The 24,636-nt window shown below is 40.4% G+C and overlaps 1 protein-coding gene and 1 long non-coding RNA gene across 3 annotated transcripts in view; one reads left to right on the top strand and one right to left on the bottom strand.

The window, feature by feature from the left end:
* LOC141265371 (protein MON2 homolog) overlaps positions 1 to 15,160 on the bottom strand; it is a 28,670-nt gene extending 13,510 nt beyond the window's left edge. For both annotated transcript variants that reach the window (XM_073678378.1, XM_073678377.1), the window contains exons 1-4: positions 14,851 to 15,160; positions 4,524 to 4,651; positions 3,691 to 3,822; positions 2,463 to 2,592 (exon numbers count right to left, since the gene is read on the bottom strand). In XM_073678378.1, the coding sequence (XP_073534479.1) occupies positions 2,463 to 2,592; positions 3,691 to 3,822; positions 4,524 to 4,610 (349 nt within the window). In that variant the 5' untranslated portion in view covers positions 4,611 to 4,651; positions 14,851 to 15,160. The remainder of the gene's footprint in view (positions 1 to 2,462; positions 2,593 to 3,690; positions 3,823 to 4,523; positions 4,652 to 14,850) is intronic.
* On the top strand, positions 15,148 to 19,720 carry LOC141265372 (uncharacterized). Its single transcript, XR_012320081.1, has 3 exons — positions 15,148 to 15,349; positions 16,644 to 16,836; positions 19,426 to 19,720. It is a non-coding gene; the product is annotated as an uncharacterized lncRNA (long non-coding RNA).
* The last annotated feature ends 4,916 nt before the right edge of the window (positions 19,721 to 24,636 follow it).

Here is a 24,636-nt window from a genome sequence, read left to right as displayed (position 1 = left end):
CTGCATATCATAAAGTGATAGATTTTAATGTTCCAAGATATCTATTAAGCATTGATGTTTTACTGGAATGACCCCATTTTTTTAAAAATATTAACAGGCAAAGTAGCATCTGGATAGTATTAAAGAGAACCAACTAATACATCACATGACACATAGGAATGAACACAGTCGCACAATCCTCAAATAAACTGCCATATATTTGTAGATCCATTAGTGGATAGTTAACCTTGGCTTGCCCCTTGGTGAGGAGACATTCATGTATTGACTCAAGTAAACAGTAAGGTCAGCCAAAAGAAAAGTCCAAGAAGGGCTTTTCACTTCTGCTTCCTACAATTTTATTTTCATTACATTTCTAAATATTGAAGGGGATCTCTGATTAATCAGACAAAACATGCCCATTTTACAATCAGAATAATATAAAAAAATACCCCATGCCATGCAAATTGCCTCTTCAGAGAAGTAGAGGACTAGAACTCTAGCGCTACCTATTGGAAATAGCAATCCTGAAAGTCATTATCGACCCTTAAACGAGCCTTGTCATATGACTTAGGATAAAAGAACCAGAATCTCAATTTGCAGACACATGTTTCGGAGTGTTGCCCCTCCTCAGTGCAACAAATGTCTGCATATTGAGATTTTGGTTTGTCTTTTATGGTAAGTCATGTAGCAAGGGTTGTTTAAGGGTCAATATTAACTTTTAGATTTGCTACTTCCAATAGGTGGCACTAGAGTTCAAGTCCTCTTGCATATATAATTTCCTAGAAGAGCAACGCATGGCCTATAAGTCTCCTTACATAGGCATGTCATGCATGCCACTCTCCACAAGCAGAAATGTTCCCTCTAGAAACTGCTGTCACATACTTGCTATGGCACCCCCTGGTTCTTTTGATTTTCCTCACAATGTTCTCTTGATGTGTCCAGTGCTTCTTACCGTGTTCAGTTTCTTATTGGCTGGCCTGCACAATAGCAAGAATCAATCTGCCTTCCGTACACAAGAAAGACTGATCGAGTGGCCAAACGTGTCCATGACTGCTTGATACATTAGGTGGATGTTCTGACAGGGAATCACGAGAGATCCAAGGGTGCCATCACAAGTATGTAACACTGATATATAAAGATGGGCTCTTAAAAAAAAATAATAGTTCTAAGCAAAAGAATTGTTTTGTATGATCTAGCAGAGAAACGTGACATGTAATTGAGGAACAATCCCTTTGAGAAAACCTTCATGGTATTGATTTACATTTGGACTACAATGGATGTAAACTCTTTTATGCCTGAACCTGCCTGAAGGAGCCCCAATGCTCTGAAAGCTTGTAAATATATATTTTGTTCTGGTTAGCCAATAAAGGTAGCACTCCGACAATACTTTTGTCATCTTTGGGCATAAAAGTATTTACTTTTTCTGACTAACATGGTACCACAATATAATTTTCCATTGAACATTTAGACTACGGTATGTAAGAATCAGTCACCAGGTTTTTGCAACTCCATTTCAAGCAGCATGATGTAGAGGCTGATTCCAGTGATGTGTCACATACTGGGCTGCTTGCTGCAGTTTGATAAAATCACTGATTAATCTGCTGCTGATTTAGCTCAGCATAACTCCGTCCACACCACTGATTGACAGGTTACTGGGGTCAAGGTCATACAGAACTCATGAATATGGAGGACTACCTGGCAGACGATTTACTAGCCAGCTAGTGATAATCTCCAACTGATAAAACAAGAACTTTTGAAAACTACAGCAAGCAGCCCAGTAAGTGAGGCACATTTCTGGAATCAGGGTCTCTGTCTCCATATTTTGATCAGATGTTAAAAACCTGGTGACATATTCTCTTTAGCGGCCACAATTTTTAGATAGGGAGAGTGAGAGAATCCATTGGGACCAGCGTAAACCCTGGCCAAAAAATACTGGCCAATATGGTTAGATTCATTAAAGGGTCTGTCCACTTCAAAAACATTACCTTTAGGTGCATTTATATAAATATAACTTTCTCATACAGTATTAGTTCGAAGATGTCTCAAATTTCACATATTAGCTCGGTTCCAGCAGAAAAACTTCTGGTTTGTTCTGGACACCGGAAAATAATTTTGTGTCAGCACATCATCAGTGCTATGTGGGAAGGAGAATGGAAACCTGGTTCATTTAATAGCCAAGCCAGACCCTTTCTTTGTCTATGCAACAGCTGTGAATGAGAATGGGGTTGGCTTTGCAGCTATACTGACCCAGTCAGCCAGCCCCCTTCACATGCAGCACTAATGACGAGCTTACATAGTAAATTCTCTTTTGTGAAGTTGAGCTCCCAGGACCCAAAACTTGACGGAAAACTGAAGATCAGGACACCTTTACAAAGAAAAACACATCCGTATGTAGTATAAATGTACAGCATATTAGGAACTCATCTAGCAGGGATAAATGCTATGAAGCATGTACCGGATCAATACGTATAGCCCAGGTTTACCTTTGTGCCTTTCATCTTCAGCTACCATCCTCTCAAACACCACGGTGACTACCTGCCGCACCGTCGCTGCAGCCGTGTTGTTCGTTATGTTGTCTTTTGTGAAGTGCAGTCTGAAGCAGAGAACGATTGCCTGCAAAATATATCGATGAAGAAATCATATTAATTGCAAGAAAGAGGGAAAAAGACTACCACTAAGCCTTAAAAGAAGATTGCAGGTGTCCAAAATATAAAAATCATAAACTTTTCTATTCTGGTCACTTTCCTTCAGGTTTCTTGGGTGCCCTAAACCTCTAGGTTTCAAATGTATGACAATAGTGACCACTGAGGCCAATCGATGCTGCCCGCAGGGACATTTATCTCTAAATCACATCCAATGGCAACAATGGACCTTTGGCAAATCTCAAGAAAACGCACATCATGGCTTCAGTAGTAAGAGCTCTGAAAAACTTCAAAAAGCAGTCACTTTTTACTCCGTCTGGACTCCATTCCGGTAGTGAATGACCCTTTAACTGGACACAAAGGTGTAATCTACCATGCGATTGTGCCTGCCCAAAAAAAGAGGTATGCTGCTGCAAAAGATGCCAGCTGGAGTACAAAGTGCCTCCCTGAGACTAAGGGCTAGTTCACACCACTATATTTTCGGTCTGCTAAAAAAAACATTTAAGTCTATGGGTACGTTAAAAAAAATAAATAAATAAATAAAATGAAATTGGATGCCATACGTAGCCACAGTATATAATTCAATTTTTACAATTAATTTCTGTAAAGTAGGAAACTGTAAATGGTTTTATAAGTGATTAATCGCTGCTGCTGTAAAAAAACAGATTGCATTAGCATAACACACGAGAAACAAATTGTCCCGAGTTTTCTGGATAAAACGCTGAACAATTCTGTGTCGGAGGCATGTTCAAATCCAGACTTTCAGGTTCAGACGGAACGGGTCACGAATGGGTGGCCGGAACGTGAAAGTAGAATATCCCCATTTCATCTTTTCTATAAAAACCTCTGTTTGTGACGGCACTGCCACATTGCTATCACATTCACCATACATAATGTTGGTGCTCCGCTTTATTATCAGAATCTCTGCTGCTCATAAAGAGAACAGTGCTGATAAATCTTTTTTGCAACTATATTTCCGTAATTTATAGGCATTAATAAATATATAATTGAATAAATACATAAAATAAATGTACAGGATAGCATAAATCAATTTGTACAGCACACTTACCTTTGATAAAGCATCATCGTGAACCACCGTGTAAGTTGTTAGAAGCACCAAAACGGTCTGTAGAAGCTTTAATTCTTCCAGTCCATTTTCCATCAGCTGCCATAGCATATTGATGATATTACCAGCAGCAGCCTTTGGAAACAAAAGAACAGAGCTTTAAAAGAGAAATGTATTAAAATGCTGTATGGATTAAGGGGTGTGAACAGGACATGGCAGGAGAGGAAGGTGAACCTGCACATCACTACAGCTGCACAGTCCTCACCCCTGCAGGTCACAGCTGCACAGTCCTCACCCCTGCAGGTCACAGCTGCACAGTCCTCACCCCTGCAGGTCACAGCTGCACAGTCCTCACCCCTGCAGGTCACAGCTGCACAGTCCTCACCCCTGCAGGTCACAGCTGCACAGTCCTCACCCCTGCAGGTCACAGCTGCACAGTCCTCACCCCTGCAGGTCACAGCTGCACAGTCCTCACCCCTGCAGGTCACAGCTGCACAGTCCTCACCCCTGCAGGTCCGGAAACAGGACACCACTGAACACAGGAGCTAATTACTTCCCTAGTTTGTCTCTGTGTAGTGCTTCCTAAAGCACTTTAATGACGCTAGTGATATTGGCGTTACATATATATTGTGTTAACATCAAGGTATTATAAATCAGCCTTTTCACACAAAGTAAACTGAATTGCATAAGACACACAAATAAATAGAAAAACCAACAACTGTGTACAAAATGAATACACCAATAATACGTCCTACTAATGCTGACGGGTTAATACACTGTATGACAGACATAGACTTATGGTGAAGGAAAGGACTCCAATAGTCTAATCCCCTTACCTCTGACACCACTTCATGTGACATTAGCCTCTGGATGGCAGCAAGACAAAGCTGAGTGATTTTTGGTTCTTTTGTTCCACAACCCATAAGGAAAGGTTGGACTACTTCTGAACTGTTCTCTTTCAATGCTTCAGGAATAATAAGAAAAAAGGAAGATAATATTGACATTTTTTGCAGCCAATGTACAAGTGATAATAATACTAACAAAACAGTCTTTTCTCATCATATTCAGGATTTATAATCTGTTCTATTTCTTCTCCTCCTATAAGTTAGGCTTGGTTCACAATGCGTTCCTAGCACCAGAGATAAAACCCAGATTTTTAGCCCTGTAGCCCAAGACTAGATACAGTATCCAAGGCCTGAACGACAGTTTTTGGTTAAATTAACAGCTGATCTGTCATCAGATTTCACAATACAAACTGCAATCATTACTACATATCTCTCAGATCTAATAAGGATAATGTATTCACTTTGAGAATCCACATCAGAATGGCTATTATAATCCTTTCTGTAAGTTTCACTAATTTTCTACCCACCTAGACTGAAAAACAGCTCCTCAGTGTCCCTCCTACTGCTGAGATCTCACAATGCTCAGCACAAGCTTCAGCTGTCAGTCAGACTGGGCAGGTGGAGACTGAATACATTAGGACTAATGACCGCTCACCTTTCAGCTGGCCTCATAAAATGCTCATTTCAGTATGATGATTATACAACAATTAGGACATGGATTTTCAAACCTAATATGCCAGTCTTATCAGGTCTCACAGATCCATGTACTAATGTATTCAGTTTGTATAGTGAAATTTGGTGACAGAGCCACTTACAAGTTTAGCTATTTAGCCTAATAAATCTTTCCCATTGTTAAGGAATATATATACACAGCGGTTAAAATAAGTATTGCACACATCACCAATTTTACATTATTTATATGACTTAATATTGAGCACAATTAAGTATGTGAACATCCCCTATATAGCCCCCTAGATACAGTACGAGGCCGCACGTAGCCCCCTAGATACAGTACGAGGCCGCACGTAGCCCCCTAGATACAGTACGAGGCCGCACGTAGCCCCCAAGATACAGTAAGAGGCCACACGTAGCTTCCTATATCCAGTATGAGACCGCACGTAGCTCCCTATATCCAGTATGAGGCTGCACATAGCTCCCTAGATACAGTACACATACACGCAGTCTTGTACACACACGCAGTCAGGCAACAGCAGGCATGCGCATGCAGTCACATACACATGCAGACACCAGCAGGCATGCACATGCAATCTTGTACACACACGCAGTCACACACAGTCACGCGCACCCATACAGTCATGCACATGCAGTCACACACAGTCATGGATACACATGCAGAGTTGCACATTACGGGTCGCAAAAATGTGCACACACAAACATATACAAAGACACATACGGACAAGCAGATTTGAAGATGTACACAAAAATACATATAAACAGACATATCACACATACATAGATATACACACAGACACTGTCACACATGCATGACACTCACCATCCCTGCTCAGCTTACTTACAATTCTGCATTGTGTGTGTGTGTGTGTGTGTGTGTCATATATACATATAGACACACACACATATACATCTACAAATACATACACACAATTCAACATACATAGATATATTCACATATATACAACCTCAGATACATACAAATACATTATCCCAGCTTTTACATCCCTTGATTGGAGCATCCAGACACATAGCGCTCACCTGCTGAGCAGCTTGCCTCTGTTCAGGTCCGGTCCAGCCCACACTCCTGGTTGGGATCATGTTATTCAAGTCTCCCGCGCTCCGTAACATGGAGGCTCGCAGACACGACCGCGCAAAGCATAGTGTGTCACGCTGCTGCGTCTGCTATACCATGATGCCGTCGGCGTGGCACAGCAGCGTGTAGAAGTACAGTTTCGGCCGGTGGCTGATAAGACAGCAGGCCCCTCAACAGTTGGTTGGGGACCGGCGCAGCCCTCCTCTGGTCAGCACCGGAGTCACAGGAGATCCGGTGCTCAGGCCAAGAAGGCCCCGGATATTTGATTACAGCAGTGCACAAAACATTATAATGAGGGCAATCTGGCCATGGGCCCCTCCGGAGCCTCGGGCCATGGGCGATAGCCCAGATTGCCCTCATTATAATTCGCCTATGGTGAGAAGCACCTGTAGATCACAATCACACAGATGGACTGCGTCGCACTCATAGATCACATATAGACCACATTGTCTGGTAGCGCACCCCTCCTTGGTGCCCCTGTATTGCCCTTCTAGTATCGTTCTTCTACCAGCTGGAGTTACATTATCGCCATCTGAATATTTTTAAAAAATTCCAAATAAAAGACATTTGTTATTACTATTGAAGTCTGTGGAGCTGGATCATCGTTTTTCCTAATACATATATCATATCACATACATGGACCATGTCACACACACACAGATCACATTGTATATACAGATCACAACACACACGTACTAAGTCGCACACATAGATCACATGACACATGTGCTGCGTCGCACACAGAGATCACATATAGATCACATTGCACACACACAGAACAAATATAGACATTGTATACATATACAGGGCCGGACTGGAACGGAAACTCAGCCCTGGCATTTGGGAGCACACAGGCCCACCCAGTGAGTGGTGAATGGGAAATATTTTCATCGCATTTTTTAAATAAAAATTGCCGCAAACTTCACTTTATTGTTGACAGACAAAACTGAATTGACATAATGTAAAATATAAATTTTCCCTCCATGAAAATGTTAATTTCTTTCAACTGGAGGGATGGACATATTTGTAATACAGAGCTCCATGATCCCAAAAACTCTATTTTTGATAGTACCAGAAAAGTGAAAGAGATGTCTGAAATCTCATGGAAAAGCAGCTTATTTTCCCTTGCAGATTTGAAGCAGTTTCATGTCTGCAGCGTCTTATTCTTTCAGTATTTTTGCGTTTTTCACACTTTCTAAAGAACGGGAAAAAATCTCTTAAACGCAGCAATATCAAGGCAATTTTCCTGCCAAGAGACATGTTATTGGTGCAGAAATGTCTGCAGCAAATACTTATCGTGTGCACATTCCCACGTCATTTCATTGTCAGTAAACATTGCAGACTATGGGCTGTTATCTTTACTAGATCCTGACTTCAACAATGATCCTGAGCAGGAGAAAGGTGCATTTACACCGGCCGACTGCAGCTGTTAAAGCGGCTTTCCATCGCTTTATTATGTAACTGTAAGTATGGGATTTCCACAGTTGCAGTTACACGCTGAATAGATTCTCATCATCTTCTCTCAATGACAATTTAGTCAGAATATGACCACAATTTAGCGCAATTCACATTTCTGCAGTGAGGTGACAACAGCTCCAACCGGCAAGCAGAGCCGAATCCTAACATTGTATGTACTGCACACTCCGCTATTCCGGAAGCCGTACTACTTGCTGAAAGTTTCCTATGGGGTGAAAAAACCCTATAACGGCTGTAACCATTTTTAAAAGAGTAGTTACAATACAGCTAAGAATAGATGTGCCGGCCATTCTTCCCTTTTTATGTTATATAGAGTTCCTCAATACATTTATGTCATCCCCCATTAACTTTATCATCTCTCCTTACAAGTATGTCTTGTATTTTAGCTAAAACATGGTAGTAAGTAGCACATTAAACACTTTTATAATGCGTAGTGTATAATCACTGCATATTTCCAGGTTATGTGCTTCTGATGACTAATTCTGCCAGGTAAATAGGAAAGGGTTCTTTACAGTTAGAGCAGTCAGACTGTGGAATGACGACCACAAGAGGTAGTAATGGCAGACACTATAGCAGAATTAAAAAAAGGTCTGCATACTTTAACCACTTCGCACCAGAGCCTGTTTTTGCCTTCGTGACCGGGCCAATTTTTTCAATTCTGACCACTGTCACTTTATGAAGTAATTACTCTGGAACGCTTCAACGTATTCCCCTGATTCTGAGACTGTTTTTTCGTGACATATTGTACTTCATGATAGTGGTAAAATTTCTTTGATATCACATGCGTTTATTTGTGAAAAAATCGGAAATTTGGGGAAATTTTGAAAATTTTGCAATTTTCAAACTTTGAATTTTCATGCCCTTAAATCAGAGAGATATGTCACACAAAATACTTAATAAATAACATTTCCCACATGTCTACTTTACATCAGCACAATTTTGGAACCAAAATTTTTTTTTGTTAGGGAGCTATAAGGGTTAAAAGTTGACCAGTGATTTCTCATTTTTCCAACAAAATTTACAAAAACATTTTTTTAGGGACATCATATTTGAAGTCACTTTGAGGGGTCTTTATGACAGAAAATACCCAAAAGTGACACCGTTCTAAAAACTGCACCCCTCAAGGTGCTCAAAACCACATTGAAGAACTTTATTAACCCTTCAGGTGCTTCACAGGAATTTTTGGAATGTGGAAGAAAAAAATTAACATTTAACTTTTTTCACAAAAATGTTACTTTAGACCCAATTTTTTTTATTTTCACAGGGGTAACAGGAAAAAATGGACCCCAAAATTTTTTGTGCAATTTCTCTTGAGCGTGCTGATACCCCATATGTGAGGGAAAACCACTGTTTGGGCGCACGGCAGGGCTCGGAAAGGAAGGAGCGCCATTAGACTTTTTGAATGTAAAATTTGTCTGAATAATTAGCAGACACCATGTTGCGTTTGGAGAGCTCCTGATGTGACTAAACAGTGGAAACCCCCCACAAGTGACACCATTTTGGAAACTAGACCCCTTAGGGAACATATCTAGATGTGTGGTGAGCACCTTGAACCCCCAGCTGCTTCACAGAAGTTTATAATATTGAGCTGTAAAAATAAAATTTTCACATTTTTCCCACAAAAACGTTTTTCATCCCTTAATTTTGCATTATCATAAGGGTAATAGGATAAATTGCACCATGAAATTTGTTGTGCAATTTCTCCTGAACACGCCGATACCCCATATGTGGAGGCAAACCACTGTTTGGGCGCACGGCAGGGCTCGGAAGGGAAGGAGCGCCATTTGACTTTTTGAATGTAAAATTTGTTTGAATAATTAGCGGACGCCATGTTGCATTTGGGGAGCCCCTGATGGGCCTAAACAGTGGAAACCCCCCACAAGTGACACCATTTTGTAAACTACACCTCTCAAGGAATTCATCTAGGGAAGTAGTGAGTATTTTTTAATTTTTAAATTTATACCATTGGGCAGTGAAAAAAGCATAATTATATTTTTACCACAAAAAAATGTTTTACCCTCAGATTTTACATTTTCACACAGGGCAATGGGTAAAAATGGTGCCGAAATGTGTCACACAATTTCTTCTAAAAGTGGCAATACCCCATATGTGGCTGTATCGTACCGCTCAGCCATATGGCGAGATCTGGGGGGGACGGAGTGCTATTTGACAATTGGAGAACAAATTATTGTAGAATAGGCATTTGGATTTGGGAGCACAACATTTTTTTAATTTCTTTTGGGGGGCAAGGGCCATTTCGCTTTTCCAGAGCCTTTCTGCTACCAGTAACTTGGAAGTCCCTTATATTTTTAACAGATGACGGACCTGAGTGGGGACTAGCTTTTTTTGAGGACTGAGTTGAAGCTTTTATTGGGAACATTTTACGTAACATTTATCCGGCGCTCTAGGCTGAGCACTTACATCGGGGTTTCCATCTAATTTTCCAAGTGATGTAATTCAGATGAAACCCCTGCGGGATCCATTCACTGTAATGAGGCAGCAGAGTTACTCTGTACTCCGTCTGGCCTCTGTTTAGCGGTGTCCTTTTTTTCAGAAGTGCACAAAACTGTGGCCAACCGCACTTTTATGCACGCCTAAAACAAATGACACCGTGGGATCACAGGCCAGACGGCATCCACAGTGGCCTATATCTGCCTCATTACAGGGAATCTTCCGTCATGGGTTCCGTCTGAATCACGTATTTCAGAGATTTACACGGAAACTCTGGGGTAAGTGCTCAGCGCAGAGCGCAGGATAAATGTGAGCAGAGCCTTACTGCGATCGTTGGGAGACATAATAAACAAATCAGTAGCAGGTGAAGAATTGGTTTTATTTATTTTTTACGCCGTTCCTAGTGTGATATATTACTTTATTCTTCGGGTCGGTGCGATTACAGAGATACCAGATTTATATCGGGTTTTTATGATTGACAGCTGTCACACACTAAGAGACGCTTTTTTTTGCAAAATCTAGTTTTTGCATTGCCATATTTTGAGAGCTATAATTTTTCCATATTTTGGCCGACAGAGTCATGTGATGGCTTGTTTTTTGCGGGACGAGTTGACATTTTTATTGGTACCATTTGTGGGTACGTGACATTTTTTGATCGCTTTCTATTCCGTTTTTTGGGAGGTAAAATTAACAAAAACAAACAATTCAGGAATTGTTTATTGAGGTTTTTTTTTATGCCGTTCTGCGTATGGTAAAAGTGATCAGGCAGCGTTATTCTTCGGGTCAGTACGTTTACAGCGATACTACACTTACAGTATTTTTTTTATGTTTTGGCGCTTTTACACAATAAAACAATTTTATAGAAAAAATATTTTTTTTGCATTGCTTTATTCTGAGAGGTATAACTTTTTTATTTTTTGGCTGATGGAGCTGTATAGCGGCTTGATTTTTGCGGAACAAGATGACGTTTTCAGCGGTACCATTTCTATTTCCATTTTGCTTTTTGATCGCATTTTTTTCCACTTTTTGTTTGGCGATATGAGGAAAAAGCATAGTTTTTTGCTCCGTTTTTTATTTATTTTTATTACGGTGTACACATAAGGAGTTAATTAGTGTGACAGTTTTATAGCTCGGGTTGTTTCGGACGCGGCAATACCAAATATGTGTACTTTTTTTATTTTTGCATAAATATATGGATTTATCGGTTTAATATTTTATTTATGTATTTTTATTTATTTTGTATTTTTTTTTTTAACAGTTTCAAAACATTTTTTTTTACATTTTTACTTAGTCCCTGTATGGGACATTAATTTTTATTTTTCTGATCCCTGATCTCATGTAATGTAATAGACATGTATTACATTATATGAGATCTTCACTGACTGTTTCACAGTCTCCTGTCTGGCATCAGCTACAGGCTGAAGCCAGACAGGAAGGACACCATATATGGCAGAGCTGGAGGCGGTCATGTGACCTCCAGCTGCCATAGCAACGCCAGGTCCTGAAAGGAATCAAGGGGTCGTCGGAGAGGTAAGTGGACGACCCCCTCTCCTCCTGCTGTCTTCTATATGCCGCGATCACTATAGATCGCGGCATATAGAAGACAGCAAAGGGTTAACATCACTGGGACCTGATCTAATCAGGTCCCGATGATGTTCCCTGTCAGAGCTAACGCTCTGCACCGCTCTCACAGCGCTTGCAGGACCCTGGGGGTCCTGAGCACTGCGAGACCACCCACCGTTTTTAAACGTCCGCGCTGCACAGAGCCCAGGCAGCGCCGACGTTTATCTACAGTGGGCGGTCGGGAAGTGGTTAACAAAACATGACATTGTGAGTTATAAATAATCAAAGTTAGACATTTTCTATTACTAGAAGATAGTTTGAACTTTAAAGTCCTAAATCTTTTTTCAACGTATGTAACTATGTAGAATGTACATTAAGAAAATGCTTCAAATGCAATTCCCTAATATTATTTTACAATAATTTCCTCTTAAAGGAGGTGTCCACTACTTTTACACTGATGCCCTATCCGTAGGATAGGGCATCAATGTATCATCGGCCGGGGTCCCGCACCCGGCACCCCTGCCGATCAGCTGTTATCAGTGTCGGTGACCGCCGGCAGGAAGTGCTTACCTGCAGTGCTTGGCCGTCAAGTTGTAGTGGCCGGCGCTTGTTACTGCACATCTGCCTCTAATTCAATGGGAGGCGGATGTGCAGTACCCTGCGGTGGCCACTACAGGTGGACGGCCAAGCACCACAGGTAAGGACATCCGGCCGGTGGCCGCCGGCACCGATAACAGCTGATCGGCAGGGGTGCTGGGTGAGGGACCCCGGCCGATGATATATTGACTACCTATTGAGCCTGTTCTACGCCCGGGTGGCGAGCAATTTTATTGGTATATGGTCTCCCATGCTGGTATTTGTGCTGCCTCCATCCTGTTATGTGCTGCTCTCACCCCCAATCCTGGTATGTATGGCCCCCCTCACGCCCCAATCATGGTATGCATGGCACCCCTCACGCCCCAATCCTGGTATGCATGGCATTCCTCACGCCCCAATCCTGGCATGCATGGCATTCCTCATTCCAATCCTGGTATGTATGGTACCCTCATCCTGGTATGCATGGCACCCCTAATCCCCAATCCTGGTATGCATAGCACCCCGCATCCCCAATCCTGGTATGCATGGCACGCCGCATCCCCAATCCTAGTATGCATGGCACGCCGCATCCCCAATCCTAGTATGCATGGCACGCCGCATCCCCAATCCTAGTATGCATGGCACTCCGCATCCCCAATCCTGGTATGCATGGCACTCCGCATCCCCAATCCTGGTATGCATGGCACCCCGCATTTTCAATCCTGGTATGCATGGCACCCCGCATCTTCAATCCTGGTATGCATGGCACCCCTCATCCCCTATCCTGGTATGCATGGCACCCCTCATCCCTATCCTGGTATGTATGGTAGCCCTCATTCTGATATGCATGGCCCCCCTCACGCCCCAGTCACGGTATGCATATAGATCACATATAGACATTGTCTACACACACACACACAGATCACATATAGACATTGTCTACACACACACACAGATCACATATAGACATTGTCTACACACACACAATCACATATAGACATTGTCTACACACACACACACAGATCACATATAAACATTGTCTACACACACAGATCACATATAGACATTATGTGATCTGTGTGTATACAATGTCTATATGTGATCTGTGTGTATACAATGTCTATATGTGATCTGTGTGTGTATACGATGTCTATGTATACACACAGATCACATATAGACATGGTATACACACAGATCACATATAGACATGGTATACACACATCGTATACACACACAAATCACATACAGACATGGTATACACACACAGATCACATACAGACATGGTATACACACAGATCACATACAGACATGGTATACACACACAGATCACATACAGACATGGTATACACACACAGATCACATACAGACATGGTATACACACACAGATCACATACAGACATGGTATATACACATAGATCACAATCAGACATCGTATACACACACAGATCACATACAGACATCGTATACACACAGATCACATATAGACATGGTATATACACACAGATCACATATAGACATTGTCTACACACACACACAGATCACATATAGACATTGTCTACACACACACAGATCACATATAGACATTGTCTACACACACACAGATCACATATAGACATTGTCTACACACACACACAGATCACATATAGACATTGTCTACACACACACACAGATCACATATAGACATTGTCTACACACACACACAGATCACATATAGACATTGTCTACACACACACACAGATCACATATAGACATTATGTGATCTGTGTGTATACAATGTCTATATGTGATCTGTGTGTGTATACGATGTCTATGTATACACACAGATCACATATAGACATGGTATACACACACAGATCACATACAGACATGGTATACACACACAGATCACATACAGACATGGTATACACACACAGATCACATACAGACATGGTATACACACACAGATCACATACAGACATGGTATACACACACAGATCACATACAGACATGGTATACACACACAGATCACATACAGACATCGTATACACACACAGATCACATATAGACATGGTATATACACATAGATCACATATAGACATGGTATATACACATAGATCACATATAGACATTGTCTACACACACACACAGATCACATATAGACATTGTCTACACACACAGATCACATACAGACATGGTATACACACACAGATCACATACAGACATGGTATACACACACAGATCACATACAGACATGGTATACACACACAGATCACATACAGACATGGTATACACACACAGATCACATACAGACATGGTATACACACACAGATCACATACAGACATGGTATACACACACACACATCACATATAGACATGGTATACACACAGATCACTGCAGGGTGCCGGCTCACACTGGCAGCACAGATTCTGAATGGCAAGGAAGCACACACTTGTGATGAGGGGCTTGATCTCTGCTCTCGTTACCTCTTTGACAGGAGGGAACTTCTTCTTGCACTCCATGGACAGACCCCGCAGGTCACTCTGCATGTTCTCCAGGAGCTTCTTGATGGCCTCGGGGCTGCTGGTGGAGGAGGACATGGTTCCAGCTTATGACTTGGTAGCACAGAGGAGAAGCGGCCCAGGAGCTGTCCTCGGTGCGGAGCCAGCAGCCACCCTTCGGTTCAGGCTCCTAGAACATGTCCCCGGCCGGGCACAGAGCTTTCAGCCCCTCGGCTCGGCCATCAGCCGGACTCCCAGAATCCCCTGCTACCCGCACTGACACATAACAGCCGCTTCCGTAAACACAAGCTGGCCGCGCAGGCGCAGTGTGGCTTTCCCGCAGACCTGTCAGCGTCTCATTTCGAATCACAAGTGTTCGTGAGTGTGGTCGTGGGCTAGGAAACATGACGGCTGCCTACTAGTCTTCCTGTTACTCACTCTGCCATGGCCATTCTAGTATTGCTAGTGTCATTTATAAACGAAGGTATCTGCAGTGCTAGATAATGTATATACATCTATATATATATATATATATAGCATCTGACGGAGGCTCTGCCACACATTCTGTAGAATGATTGAAACGATCGTGATTGGATGATCTGCTTGTATTGTATGTGTGGTACTGAGATCCATCACAGGTGATGAAACATTGCAGCGTGATTTGCTCTCCGGGCTGGACCCTGACTGCCCCCATTAGTTCATGTTGAAAGTCAGAATGTTGGTGTGAACAGAGCCTTAAAGGGATTGTCCGGCCTTAGGGGACAAGTCTGTGAGGTTTCTCCAGTGCCATGAATGGGGGGCACGTGACCACATATTTGCCCATTTTCTGGAGGATATGGAAAGAGCGGATAACTTACTATTTGGGGAATCACCCTTTAACACTTGTAAAACCAAAAAATACTTTGAAAAAAGTGTGTCCTACTCTTCAGATATTATCTTCGGTCCTGCAGCTTCAATTTTTGTGGGAAATAAGTGCTGTGTATGAAGGGGGCTGGCTGACCGGCTCATTTTAATACATAAAACTGGCCTCTTCTCTCTCATGCAGATGCATAGACACTAGACAGAAATAACTTGCTCAGCTATTGAAATGAGCAGTCAGCCAGCCCCCTTCATACCCAGCGCTGATGACACGCTAACGCAGTTGATGGAGAAACCTATATGGAAAGTTTTAGGAGAAACTCATAAGGTTTCACATGTTTTCCAGTTTTGATCAAATGAGGGAGTCAGTCGATTGATCGGAGACAAGAAAAACACAACCAATTCTGTCTGTGTCCCAGACTTGTCTGCACTCAGATGCCTGGTTACAAGTTTTATTACAAACCACAAAGATATGGAAAGTGGAAATGGCTTACATTACGTTACCTAAAAAGGAAGATAAATTGGGAAAAACAAAGTCGTAAATTATGTATTCTGCTAAATTCCTTAGACTGGTTATAGCTAGTTTAACTATAGTTTCAGAACAAAGGAAAGCTTCATACAGAAATAGCTCTGTATTAGATACAACGAAATAACACTTATAAAGCTAATATTAAAATACAAAATTATCAATTAGATGTATATGTATATTTAATTGTCTAAAATAATAAAGTATAAATATTTACCATAACACAGTAAACTCTCTCTTGTGCTGGGGTTGTTGAGCATTTTTAACCCACAGGTGCTTCTCAGAACTTCATAACATTTAGATGTTGAACAACAAAATAATTTTTTCTAATAAAATGGTGTTTTAGTACCAAATTTTTAATGGAGAAAATAATATTTTAATAATTTGTTAAAAGGAACCTGTCAGGTCCCCTGTGCCCCCAGAACCACCAGCAGTTGTGTCTGCATAAATAAACACCCTGCCTAACAGACCCAGAAGTCTTCTTCACTTCCGATCATGAGCAGAGGGCTTCTCTGAAGCCGTCACTGTTACATCCGACTACAAAGGGATCAACGCAGTGAGGGAAAGAAGCCCCGTGCATGCGCGAGGTATGTATAGCGCTGGCGATGACACCGACACTTGTAACAGGGACATGATAACAGGCTAAGTGGGCATTTTTAACCCACAAACTACATTACAGAATTTTATAAGATTGGGCTGTGGAAAAGTAACATTTCAGTGGTAAAACTGTAATTTTTTATTAGCTGCAAATTTTTCACTTACATAAAGGTGGATGAAAATGGAACCCACAATTTATTGCAAAATTTCTCACAAACGTGCAGTGATATACATGTCGTCGCAAACTACTGTTTGGCTATATGGCATGGCTGAGCAGGTAGGAATGTAATTTGCGCCATGTTTTTTTTTTATGCAGAAAATTGCAAATATGCCAGTGTAGTGCCCGTCCATTGTGCCCAACTTGTGCTTCTAGAGACACGCACCCTATAAGGCACTGATACCCAACCAGTCTTACTTTGAGAGCCACATTAAAGGGAACCTGACAGTGGATACATTCTGCCCGATGCATGAGCAGCATGTATCTGACACTGGCTGTATGATTTCAGCTATTTATGTCTGACTTGGGAGACTAGTTGGAAAGGTGGTTCCCTGGCAGAGAGCTGGGATGTGTGGTAGACAGGGTAGGCACGCACTTAGGAGGTGCCCGTTGAAAAAAAAAGAAGAAACTGACATAGCTGTGCCTGCGGCTGCCTGCTCCTTCTTCCGACCATAGAAATTCAGCACACTGACCACCTGTGCCCCGTCCGGCTTTCCCTCCCTGCACTCAATTGTATATTGAGAGGATGTGTGGGGCACCGTGTTGGGATGTGCTGCAGAAGACCGGAGAAGATGTAAGTCTGCAGAGACGAGCTGTAGCTGTGAAAAGTCATCAAAGTGTCTGGACAAAATGGAGGCGAAAAGAAAGAGAACCACTCAGAGAAGATGTCACCTATAAGATACCTGGATGTATATGTTTATTTGTAATTCTGACTGCGTCTCATCACTACTGTGGTTCCTGTATAGTCTACAGTATGATGATGGCTGGTAACAAAACTTCCAGTAACTCCTTAACATTGTTTTAGGAACATACTGGAAGTTGTAGGGTCATTTGACACAAATGGCTGACCTGACATTACAATTGACTGCTGTACTAAGCTTGGTTCTTGTCAAGTAATTATACTGTTTCTGGTAGTGTATTCTTGTACTGATGGGGGTTCTGGTTCCGTATTCATGTACTGATTGTGGTTCTAGTAATCTATTGTTTTAGGAACATACTGAAAGTTGTAGGGTCATTTGATACAAATGTCTGACCTGACATTAAAATTGACTGCTGTACTAAGCGTGGTTCTTGTCAAGTAATTATAGTGTTTCTGGTGATGTATTCATGCACTGATGATGGTACCTGGTGTCATATTCATGTGCTATTGATGGCTTTGGTGTTCTGTTTATGTACTAATGATTATTTTGTTTTTATATTCATGTACTAATCATGGTTCTGGTGATGAATACATCACCAGAACCATTAGAAGTAGGCGAGTACAGCACCAGAACAACCATTAAAACATGAACATTTCACCAGAAATATCATCAGTACAGGAATTTGAACCATTAATGGTCCCCATTATAGTTAAGCTAGATTAGTTTTCCTGACTATCCTTGGGGCTGACATTTAAAATACAGGATGTCAGGGATGAATGTCTCTAATTTTGAAATTGCACTGCCTGTTAAGTCACACCCATAAAGTACACTTTTTATTTTTACTTTTGCTGGCAATTTTTTGGTGAAAAGGGTAACAATTCTAGTGGATGTGGTTGTCAGAACTTGATAACTGACGCATGCTTTAGCTTGCTCTCTGTCCCATTCCTTTGCTTGGGGGTGAGGGAAGGGACGCCGCTGGCTTCATCTGCTTAAGGCACAAAAATACCTTGTCCTGGGCCTGTCCACGGCTATTATACTATGTTTTTCTTTGATATGCCTCAGCGCTTCACAGTTAAACATATATGGCTGACATGATACAGGGAGTGTCTGATGCATGCTGCCCGTGGATCGGGCCGAATTTATTATCTGTCCGGTTCCTTTTTTTTGTAATAAAAACCACCCACTTTCTTTGTTAATATTAGCAAGTTTAGTAGATCTTACACTAACGCCACCCAAATTCCCCATTGTAAAAATAGCATAACATGGAAACAATTTTAACTTTGTTTGAAAAACTCCTCAAAATGTATTAATTAAAAAAATCTACCAATCTCCGTAATGGAAATTGCAATTCAAAAAAATTCCTTACTAATTTGTAAAAAAACTAGAATTAACAATTTATTGGAGATAATAAATAACTCATTTATTTCATTTGAAGAAATATAAACAAACTACAATATACCGACTCCAAATCTAAAAAAACTTTAAGAATAAATTTAAACTTCCTATATCCTTACGAAAATAGGAATTTGTAATCTTCTCAATTAACCTTCTAATGACCAAATTTGGAAAATAAATTTTATTAATTTAAATTTCATTAAAAAGTCCAATATTAAAAATTGGGAAAAAATTCTTGATGTTATATTTATAGAAACACCATGGTTGAAAGCTTTAAATTTGACATATACAAATCTGGGAAATTTAATATGCAATTGTCTCTTCAGAGAGGAAGAGGACTTGAACTCTATAGCGCCACGTGTTGGAAGCAGCAATCCTACAATCAACCCTTTAACGAATCTTGCAATATGACTTAGGATAATAGCCAAATCAGAATCTCAATGTGCAGACTATAAGAGAGAAACATTTTAAAGGATACTCTATTAGATGGTTACTGTGATGGTGTGATATGGTGTCTGGGACTTCATTCTGTCTATAGTCATATTTTATTGATTTTAGGAATGTTGTCTTGTTGCTCTGTATCATTCTGTGTATTCCCTGTATCATCTATATGGAGAAGTATCTGGAGCCACACTGCCATATCGATCTCTAAGCGGAGGATTGTGACTCTCATCTCCCGGAGCATTTATCCCATTACTGGACTGTATCCGTGTTCCTGGTCTATTTCATCCTCTGGGTGGTATAATGTTTTATGGACCTTTCGGTTTGCATGTAATAAAGATTCTTGAGACTGTTCACTCATCTCTTGCTCTGTTGATTGTGCGATACTGGAGTAGGACCCCGTGACAGTTACCATGGTATAAATCCTTTCCAACCAGGTTAAATCTCTATTTTTTTCAAAATATACAATTTGACTTTAAAATTCCATATACGTAACCTCATTTTTCCTCTTTAAAATATACATTTTGTTATGTTTTTGTAACAATAAAAATTTCTATAAAATATTTGTTCAAAGTTAAGCCTTTTGAAAATGGAAACTTGCCTTGAGATTTCCCTTCCCCTTTTACTTTATTTTTCCACTCATTTACCACCATGTTAATATATCTTTTTCTATGTTATAAGAAAATGTTTTAATAAAAATGGTTGGAACAAGAAAGATTTTTTACTTTTTACGCCGTTCAGCTTGCGGTATAAGTAATAAGACATCTTTATTATATGGGTCAATTAGGTTACAGCAATACTAGATTTATATATTTTATGTTTTGCTTCTTTTACACACTAAAAATGTTTTTTTAATAAAAAAAATAGTTTTTCTTCACCATGTTTTAAGAGCTATGACCTTTTTTATTATTAGCCAGCAAAGCTGTTAAATGGTGAGTTGAAGATTTTATTGGTACCATTATAAGGTACATCAAATTTTTGAATGCTTTTTATTCAGATTTTTAAAATGCAGAATGAGTAAAAAAAAGGAAACTCAATTATTGTTTTTAGATTTTACCATGCAGTAAAAGTGCTAAGACGTATTTATTCTTTGGGACAGTATGATTACTGCGATATCAGAATGATACTAGTTTTTTATTCTTTGCTACTTTTGCACAAAAAAACTATAGTTGTAATTTTTTTCATCCACAGAGCGACATGAGGGCTGATATGTTATAGGAAGAGATGATGTTTTCATTAATACTATTTTTATTTTCATATGATTTTTTATCACTTTTTATTCCATCTTTTGTGTGTCAGTATGATGAAAAAGCTACATTTTTGGCGTCTTCGGATTGTTTCGGACTTGGCGATACCAATTATGTGCCTTTTTTAATTTATTTTTGCTCTTACACAAAAGCTGTATTTTTAGTGGTGCAACAGATTTCCTTGTTTTTTTTTGTGTATCTTTCGGTTTTGTTTTTTACATTTTACAGAAAAAATGTAATCAATTTGATTGGCGAAATAAAAATAACACTAAAATAATGTGAGCACATAAGTGTGAACATCCTCTTAGAATTGGGTATTGTGGTTATGTTCAGAATAAGTCAATCACATTTAAACTTATGGTAAATAGTATTCAGTACACAGCTGCCATCATTCTGATTAACCCCATATAAAGTTTAGCTTTTCTAGCAGGATTTTCCTGTCATTCCTGCATATTACAGCAAAATCCATTTTCCACAAACAGCTTGCAACACATCAAAGGGATCTCATTGTTGAAAGTTATCAGGAGAAGGGTACAAAAAAATTCCAAGCCATTAGCTATACCATGGAACACTGTGAAGATGGTCAACTAGGAGTACAGGAAAATAGAAGACAGTGTCCAGCAGGTGATGAATTTCAAAACATCTTTATTCTGCCATGCACAGGATGCAACGTGTCGACCTATCACAGGTATTTTTCAAGCATACAGAAGAATGCAACACTGCAGAATTAAATAGTATACCCAATTAGATGGAACACCAATCAAAATTCACGGCACCACCCCCAAATCACACACATGTCAAAAACACCACATGTTAAATGCAAAAGATGGCACTAGTCCTAGAGTCAAAAGAGTTAAAGGGAGGATCAAAGTGGTGATGCTCCAATCATGAGGAAGCATCATTAAACATTAGCTCAAACTACCTTGAGCACCCCAAGAACGGGTAATTTCCCAAGCTTGTGTTGCACATGGTTTGGTTACATATTGAAAGGCAGTTTTTGTTCTCTCGTCATTGAACTGGCAAAAGATATCAGATTAGGAACAGGTATTCATGCTTGTCTAGTTTTGTGATCTATGTGATTTCTTGCCCTTGTGGGCTGCTTTATGTAGGCGAGACCACCATGGAGGTACGGGCACGTATAAGTAAATATAAAAGCATGATCAGAACGGGCCTAGTGGAGTTGCAAGTCCCTAAACATTTATAGACATTCGGATAACCAATTAAGGTTTAGGGTTATTGACAGTGTGTCTTTACAGAGACGGTGGAGGAGATAGATTGACGTTGCTTAGGATGACAAAATTACGTTGGATTCATAACTTGCTAATTTGCAGACTAAGGGGTTAATATTGAATATAATATACATAATTGTTGTTTTTAATATGTGATCTAACTTCCTGTGAATTGACTGCATTATTTGTCAGTGGTTTGTGTTTAATATGTTGTTTTCATTTCGTTTTTTTCAGATTATTGATTTTCTGAGTGAAGGGTTTGAATGAAGATAAAGAATTGAGGCAGACTTGATGGGCACATTTCTTGAATTAATTTGATATTTGATATGAATGTATTGTTATATACCTTTTCCACCTCTTTGTCTCTCCTCTTTCTCCCCTCTTAACACCTATTTGTTTTTGTTTTTCTTTTATATTTTATATATTTGGTGAAAGTGTCATGTGATCCTCATTTACATATCACATACTGCTGGACAGAGGTCATGTGATAGTGGTAACTATGATGCTATATTAGTGCACTTTGGTCACATGACTGGGTCTGAATGATGCTGCGGTCATGCGTCTTCTGTTGCCATGGTGCCTGAATGCTCTGACCTGGATTGACCAGTATTTGTAATACCCCGGCTTTGCAGTCATACGTTTGTGGCCGCGTGACAGCACCATCACCAAGCATTGTTATTGGATTACTTTCGTGCATGCTCAGTGTGGCATCTTTCCGATTGGGCCACTGTTACCATGATGTCTATGATGCTTCCTCATGATTGGAGCATCACCACTTTGATCCTCCCTTTAACTCTTTTGACACTGGTACTAGTGCAATCTTTTGTATTTACATGTGGTGTTTTTTGATATGTGTGTGATTTAATGTATTCATATGTGTGTTTAGGATATGTGCTCAAATGTAAATTGTGTTTTGTACTTTTTTAATAGTCCAATGTCTGTAATTGATGGGTGGATATTTCTGGGGGTGGTGCTGTGAATTTTGATTGCCTAGATTGGATGTCCCTCAAAAACTGATGAAAAGACAAAATGAAAATTGATCCTGGAGACTGACAAGAGCCTTACAACAACTTTAAAGGAACTGCAGGAATTTCTGGCAAGTACTGGTTGTGTACTGCATGTGAAAACAATCTCCCATATTCTTTATATCTCTGGTCTTTAGTGGGAGGGTACCCTTCTCATCAGAAGAAGCTCCTGTTTAGGTGTAAACTTCTGCAGTCGGTATGGAAGTCTCTATTTGATTGTTGCAATTCCATCTTTGTAAAATTTTTGTTTTACTTTTGCTACAGTACTCTTACTGATGAGTAAAGCTTTGCTGATCTTCTTGTAGCTGTCACCTTTCTTGTGCAAAGAAATTAATTCCTTTCTGAGGTCTTGTGACATTTCTCTTCCATGTGGTGCCATTGGTGACAGCATGAAATGGGAAGGGGTTTTGTTTATTAAGTAACACCATTTTACAGTTAACTGTATGCTGGACAACACTTTTATTGGGGTGTACTCATTTTTGCCGCATGGTCATGAATAGATGTTAAGAAAATTACTTTTTTGTGTTTGCAAAATAATAAATGTTCTTTGCAATCAATGTCTCACATTTGTGGGAGTATTTTGTAGTATAGTATCCCATAGAAAGTGTTTATTCTGAAAGAAAACTAAAGGATTTCTGACATCTGTTGAGGTGTACTCATTTACGCTGAGCACTGTGTATATGGGGCTATATCACCACTTCAAGGACTCTTTGTCATTTAGAACTATCTTCAGTATAAAGGAGAACAAGGAGTCCTGGAAGTGATGATATGGCCCCCACAGATTTCTGATCTCAACATCATCATATCTGTCTGCAATTACATGAAGAGACATAATGATTTGTGTAAACCTACATCCACTAGATAACTAACCCAAACAGAAGCAGAGGGATTCCATTGACTGGAGTCCATTTGGATGAAACTAAAATACTTACCAATCGCCATCTTCTCCAGTTTCCAGCTCTGATCCGATCTTCTTTTGTGCCAGGTAACCACTCTGCAGTTTTGCCGGAGCACACAGTCGTTGTTTTTTGACTTTTAGGATTGCTACTTCCTATAGGTGGTACTAGAGTTCTAGCCCTCTTCCTCTCTGAAGAGACAATTTGCATATTTCCCAGAGGAGCATTGCGGCTTAAAAGTCTACTCACCTCGGCATGTCAGGCTTGACATGTCACTCTCCGCAAGGAGAAACGTTACCCCTTGGACAAGGCTCCTTAGAGAGCCCTCCTACATCCCCCTCCACGTCTCCTGGTGTACTGGCCTGTCTCCTGGTAACGCCTCCAGCCTCTGGACACTACGCTGACAGACACAGCAAACCTTCTTGCCACAACTCGCATTGATTTGCCATCCTGGAGGAGATCCCATAGGAGACCATCCGCAACTTCATCAGGAGCATGCCCAGGCGTTGTAGGGAGGTCATACAGGCACGTGGAGGCCACACACAATACTGAGCCTCATTTTGACTTGTTTTAAGGACATTACATCAAAGTTGGATCAGCCTGTAGTGTGTTTTTCCACTTTAATTTTGGGGGTGACTCCAAATCCAGGCCTCCATTGGTTAATAAATTTGATATCCATTGATGATTTTTGTGTGATTT

The sequence above is a fragment of the Phyllobates terribilis genome, unplaced genomic scaffold, assembly GCF_046119375.1.
Source record: "Phyllobates terribilis strain yellow unplaced genomic scaffold, ASM4611937v1 Scaffold_4__5_contigs__length_816908805, whole genome shotgun sequence".
Taxonomy (NCBI): Eukaryota; Metazoa; Chordata; class Amphibia; order Anura; family Dendrobatidae; genus Phyllobates; species Phyllobates terribilis.
The sequence above is the reverse complement of the archived record's forward strand: the minus strand, read 5'-3'. Positions and strand labels throughout refer to the sequence as shown.